Raw genomic sequence first — 6,460 nt, forward strand, 5'->3', positions numbered from 1 at the left:
TGAAAATAGGATAGGAAGGGAGTTTAGAGTGCGACATCCCATCAATATTTAAGTCATTAGAGATGGAGCCAAAAGCTTGACACGTGTAGCCCAGGGAACTGTTTTTAAGGGACCATTTAGGTACTCTCTTTGAGTGAGTTAGGGAAATCAGCTATGGTCCTTCTACCTTAGTGTCTTAATTACTGAACTGCCTCGTCTTGTAAATGGGAAGTCTCGATGGTTTGGTGAGACCGAATACCACTCTGCAGTCGGATAGTAGAAAAATAGTGCAGTGAGTAAGGCGAGACGGGCGGCGGCAGTTACGCCAGGTGTGGGGCGCCGCCAAGGCCGGAGCGGCGCGCTGACCCAGTGGTCCACTAGGGGGCGGTATAAAGAGGCGCGGACAGCGGTCCGTCGCCACAGTCCGCTGTACTCACACCCATCCAACATGTACAAGCTGGTAAGTCCTAACATCGGCTCACAAGTTCCACTCCGTTTTACTTCTTTTCTTTCCTTACTTATCTTTTCGTGAAGTCCCCTTGTAGAAATAGTAAACATCTAATCAGTTGCAAATTGAAAGGTTTATTAAACCTTTGCCAACGTTCATAAAAACATCTCCCTCAGAAGGAGAAAATGGACAACTGGATTACATGTTGTCAAAGAGGTACGTCAAAATATAGCCGAAAGGCGTCGCCAAATTTAAAATTTCCCCCTCATTAATTGTACATTGGCAAGGAAGTACCATATGACAACAACCCATGTTTTAATATAATGTGGAGGTAAAATTTCATATTTGACGACGCCTTTCGACTACATGTTAACGTACCTCTGTCTCAACACGTAATCCAGTTGTCCATATTTTACTTTTGAAGAAGACGTTTTTATACACCCTAAGACCATGATAAAGGAATTTTAATAAACCTTCCAATTTGTAACTGAACAGTTGTCTACTATTCCTAAAAGAATATTTCATTCCACGTTTGCTGCTCCAGTCATGTAAAAAATTTTAAAATTTTCTTGAAATCTTTTAATACAATGTTTCTTTTCTTCATCTGGTAAAGTAATCAGTCTTTTCAAATTCATTTATCCTATTCCATATCTGATTCCCCTAGTATAACTCAACATGTAGCAGTGAAGTGACTCACACTATGATAAAACTGACGACCATTTCTTTGGAACAAAGCGCACACTGCATGATTTCTAAACTGTTTCCTACACGTGCCTGGCAAAGACCAGACCAGTCCCATAGCTCGTCCCAGAAACGATGCACATAAGTAAAATGCATAAACGCACGGTACAAAATTGGTACACTTTGCGGAAAAATAAATTTCTTCGTTCCTCGAGCTTAGCGTTAACGATGCGTGGTGATGACAGTAGGATCTAGCCATAGAAAATCCTTCTTATTGAATGAGTGGCAATAATATGCAGGGAATGGAAACAATTTCAGAAAATAAAGAGCTTGAGAGTAAAAGAGAAATAAAGAAGAAAGAGAGAGAGAGAGAGAGAGAGAGAGAGAGAGAGAGAGAGAGCACCTGCAGTTTCTCGCCTTATCTATTTTAATGAAACCATTTAATGAAACCATTTCAGCATCCTTAAAAGATTGCCTTTGAAATGTTATAGTTGTTGGATATATAACTACAGATTTCGAATACTTTTTGTTTTTGTGGTAATTCAGTCATCTACTAGTGTCTGAGCGGGCTAAACTTATTTTTATAGACATTCATGGGTATTAAATATTTGAGTTAGTCTTTTTTTAGATTTTTCATCGAAGTCTGAAAAATTTGAATTTGCTTATTTCCGATGAACGCGAGTTCTTGGGCAGCGCGGTTTCGTTTGAACTCTTTACAAATTATTAGGGGAATTGTCCGCCTGCTTAGCTGGACGGTAACGTGCTTTCCTTCCATGCAGCGGGCCCAGGTTCGATGCCCGGCCGGGTTGGAGATTTTCTCCGCTCGTCGACTGGCTGTTATGATGTCCTCCTTATCATTTCACCCTCATCAACGGCACAAAAGTCGGCCCGTGGGGTTCGACTGAAATAAGGCTCGCACTTGCCGGTCGAACTTCCCCGAGTGGGAATTAAAATAGTCTCATCCGCCATGTGCATTATCCTTATTAACATATAACTGGCTCTTGTGCCGCAGTTGGATGAATATCTTGTTGCCGGCCGAGCGGTTAAACGCGACACAGTCTGGGACCGCACGACCGCTACGGTCGCAGGTTCGAACCCTGCCTCGGGCATGGATGTGTGTGATGTCCTTAGGTTAGTTAGGTTTAAGTAGTTCTAAGTTCTAGGGGACTTATGACCACAGCAGTTGAGTCCCATAGTGCTCAGAGCCATTTGAACCATTTCAATACCTTGTTGAAACCCATAGTTCCGCCCCCTTTCGCCAAAGACCTGTTCAAATGAGGGGGGGGGGGGGGGTGTTGGAGCTCGAGCACACGGAAACGGAATTTTACTTCAGTCAGTAGCGAGCCAGGGTATGCATCGCAACTTCGGGGAAGCTACAACCCCCCTCCCCACCCGCCTTTAACGAGTCCTCCGCAGACCGGGATGAAACGTTCGGGCTCCAACAATTCCAACAAGAAATTGATTAGGGTACGGCATAACAGCCCGAAATACTTCAGTAAGTGTGACTTTTCCGGGCGGTGAAAGTTTACATTCTCCAAATGGACCTCCGTTAACAACGTCATATTTTGCAGCGCATACAGAATATTACTACGAAAATTATAAGGTAAGCGCTGTTTTGGAAATGTTTATGTAGCCTCGTGTGTGATTTTCTTCCAACCTTACTACAACAGCCTTCCCAAAATTTGAAAAATAAGCACGGGCACAGTAGTACACTGAGTTCCGTCTCAGTCATTGAAATTTTTTTAACCGTCAGTCGATTTAGTGGAACACTCTCTGTGACTGTCGATATTCGAGATAAAGTCCCTTTTGAGCGTATAGCTTTCATCTGATATGAAATTTTAGATCCTCATGTTATTCTTTAAATGTACAGCGACACATTCAAAAACCTGAAACGTTAAATTAAAAACTCGTACTTATTTTCTGTTATTATGTAAGTATTTAGTTGTCCATATTCCATGCTTGCTGGAGAGGACAAATTATCATAGACGTTTATTCGCAAAATGTGATTATTTCAATTATTACTTTTACGCCTAGATTTTGAATCGCCATAGTCGGGTCATATTCACTGTGTGCTCTTTAATGATATGTAATACTAAATCTTATACATAAGGGGTGGTCGAAAAGTTTCTGTTCGAAGGCCATGCAGTCCAGAATCGGTATCCCAATCAGAGTAACTCGCCGTAAGCATTGAGCCTATCAACTTACCGACGCACCAGGTTGAAGACAATCGTTTAGTAAAACACCATGTGCTACTGCGTGAAGAAGTCCATAACTGCCTGTTGCACATCCTCATGCGAAGGGAAGGCTTCCATTAAGGAATCTGAGGGTAAATGAGGACTGTTGGGCTCGTGTTCGAGTGTATTCCACTTGAGTAGGCGTAACTGCTGCGTTACGACATTTGCGATACGGGAACGTGCGTTATCATGAAGTATCAGCATTCCTTGTCGCACGGAACTTGGCACTCGATTCCGCTACAGTTGTTTTGCGACAGACATGACACCCCATAGACGTTCCACCTTCTCCGATGGACGCATATGGTAATAACGTCACCATAGTTCACCTGTCCGCATGTACCGCATGCACGTAGGAAAGATACGAATATGGCACTAATCCGCTGCTTTTGGTATTTATGTATCCGCATATACCCCGCTGTCGCTTTTTCGTAATACAACTTCTTACCTGTTCAACTTCTATCTGATTATATAATGTAGCGTAAAATTTTAGACTAGTAGCATACATTACAAGAAACGTGACGTGGAAGTACGTAGCACACAAACAAGCTCGTTGATAACAGGTTTTGCTGGAAAATGATGAGTTCTTAAAACGTTAAGTGGTCCATTCCTAACATGTCTATTTCAACTGCTTATGGATATTACAAAACATAAATACTTCTAATATTTTTGACAGCTATGTTTTATGAAGGTAAAAGACCTTTTAGCACAGGGTCTTCATATATGTACCTATGTTTATTGGCTTTATTTCTATGCTCTGACTGGCGACATTACAGAGACAATTGACGTACTTTTTCGAAGGTGCACAGCAGTGATTTGATAACGTGACGGCCAAGCTTGCATGAACACGTAGAAAAAGAAAAAAAAACTGTATTTGTGCTTTCATTGTGGGAAAATGGTTTCACCCAGTGCTGTGTAAAAGTCAAATCATCAACTGTGTACGACCGGCAGGTGATCCTGATGTGCGCCGTGGCCGCCGCCCACGCCGGCTACCTGGGAGGCTACGCCGCCCCCGCCGTCGCCGTGGCACCTGCCGTGGCCGCCCCCGCCATCGCAGTCGCTCACGCCCCCGTGGCCGTGGCGCCCGCCGCATCTTCGTACGCCAACACGTACCGCGTGTCGCAGACCGCCCGCCTCCTGGCCGCCCCCGCCGTCGCCGCCGCCCCTGTGGCCTACGCCGCCCCCGCCATCCACGCCCCTGTGGCCTACGCTGCACCTGCTGTCGCTGCTCCGATTCTCAAATACCACTAAAATCTAACTTGTGTCTTGTCGACAATAAAGTGAAGTATTTATTACAATCAGTGTCTTCAAAATTACACCATCACCTGTCATACGTAATTTGTTACTGGCGTCAATAATGGACGGCATGTCCATTCTTATGCATGAAAGTGGCAACGTTAATCAGCGTTCACCCACATTTGTGTACGCAACCAATACTTAACACTTTCTATCCTTCAAAATGATGGAAAAGCGTGTCCTGAAAGCAGACACCACAATCGTAGGATCCATTAGAATACTACATTTTTGAAATGTAACACGTTACTTAATCCAACAATGCAGTTGAGTATTCAGCATGTAAGTCTGTCGTGCACAAGACCCATGATCGATTTCTGATACCGCCAAGAATTTTTCTTGCGCCAGAATTCGAAGAGTGTTCGCTCAGCCTAATGAATACAACTGACGAGCTTCTCCGAAAGAATGAGTTCTCTTTTCATTTTAACAGTAGATCAATGACTACTAAAATAATGTCCCGTTCACATTCCCCTTCACACCTACGTCAATAACGCCATGGGTTAAATACCAGGTGATCAGCTTTGGGCTACAGCCTTGATCTGATCAGTGAATTTAGCTTTACATAATAATTTTCTGGATTAAATGTAATAAATTCAGGATATACCAAAAATTGTTCAATGTTGAAAGAATATTGAATGACGTTATCGACGCAACTGTACCTGCTGCTCAGACCTTTGTATTTTACTCATAAGTGTGAAAGTGCGGAGATTTATTTAAACTGTCAAACTAGTTGCCTAAGGAGGTCCTTAATACGTGCATAAATCACTGTACATGTGACAGGCCCGTGAGGTGTCATCATCTCTAAGAAAAACGGACCGAGAATGAAGAAGCTTGTGAAACCACACTATACATTCACAACAGTCACATCATCTGAGGGCAGTGGATGTTCCTCCAAACGTGTGGCAGGTAGAACCATACACGTGGCAGTTCTGTCACGCATTCACATCACGGTGCAGAGTAATATGTGACTCGTCAGTCGAAAGAATATTTCTCAGCCACATGTCATCAGTTTCGATGAGTGTCAAAAAATTAAGAGAAAAGTCACGGCGTTGCAGCCTATCTTGAGGCATCATTTGGTGAATCTTGTAGGAATACCAGTGTAAAATGCGCCGTAAATTCTTTTGAACTGTTGGAAATGGAAATGAGCGTTTGGCGTCATTGGCCGGGAGGCCCATTGCGGGGCAGGTCCGGCCACCTTGGTGCAGGCCTTACTACATTCGACGCCACATTGGGCGACCTGCGCGCCGGATGGGGATGAAATGATGATGAATACAACACCCAGTCTCTGAGCGGAGAAAATCCCCGACCCAGCCGAGTTCGAACCCGGGCCCGGAGGACGGCAATCCGTCACGCTGACCACTCAGCTATCGGGGCGGTCTTTTGAACTGTTGACCAGGGCAGAGAGAATTCCCGTGACACAGCTCGAGCACTGGCTGCAGAATTTGGAGCACGTGCTGCGCGGTTGGCAACAGTTGCAGCAACTTCACCAACAACTGCCATGGGAACGGGCCATCTCCTCTTCCTGCTGCATCAACCTAATTCACCTGTTTCTTCAAATCTCTTCATCATATTCTGTACCCCATTTACTGACGTGGGGCCTCTTCGCAGCTGTTTTTGTCTCCTACATTCCCACGCTGCGATTGCTGCCGTTCTTTACCAGCAGTGCAAGATCTTTCTTCTCGATAGACATTGCATTTCGTGCGGAAAACTTCAACCTTCTTAACTCTTCACCAACAGTCAGTTCAAAAGACATCAACACGCATAGCCAAGTGGCAAACAGGATAATGACGTCAAAACAAGAGAAAACAGGAAACATTTCGCATTCTGA

The 6,460-nt window shown here is 44.2% G+C and overlaps 1 protein-coding gene across 1 annotated transcript; it reads left to right on the forward strand.

The window, feature by feature from the left end:
• Positions 1-427: 427 nt before the first annotated feature.
• Positions 428-4,590, forward strand: LOC124788755 (cuticle protein 12.5-like). The gene is made up of 2 exons (XM_047256037.1): positions 428-439; positions 4,291-4,590. The coding sequence occupies exons 1-2, from the start codon at positions 428-430 to the stop codon at positions 4,588-4,590; spliced, it is 312 nt and encodes a 103-aa protein (XP_047111993.1).
• The last annotated feature ends 1,870 nt before the right edge of the window (positions 4,591-6,460 follow it).

Source organism: Schistocerca piceifrons, chromosome 3 (assembly GCF_021461385.2).
Source record: "Schistocerca piceifrons isolate TAMUIC-IGC-003096 chromosome 3, iqSchPice1.1, whole genome shotgun sequence".
Taxonomy (NCBI): Eukaryota; Metazoa; Arthropoda; class Insecta; order Orthoptera; family Acrididae; genus Schistocerca; species Schistocerca piceifrons.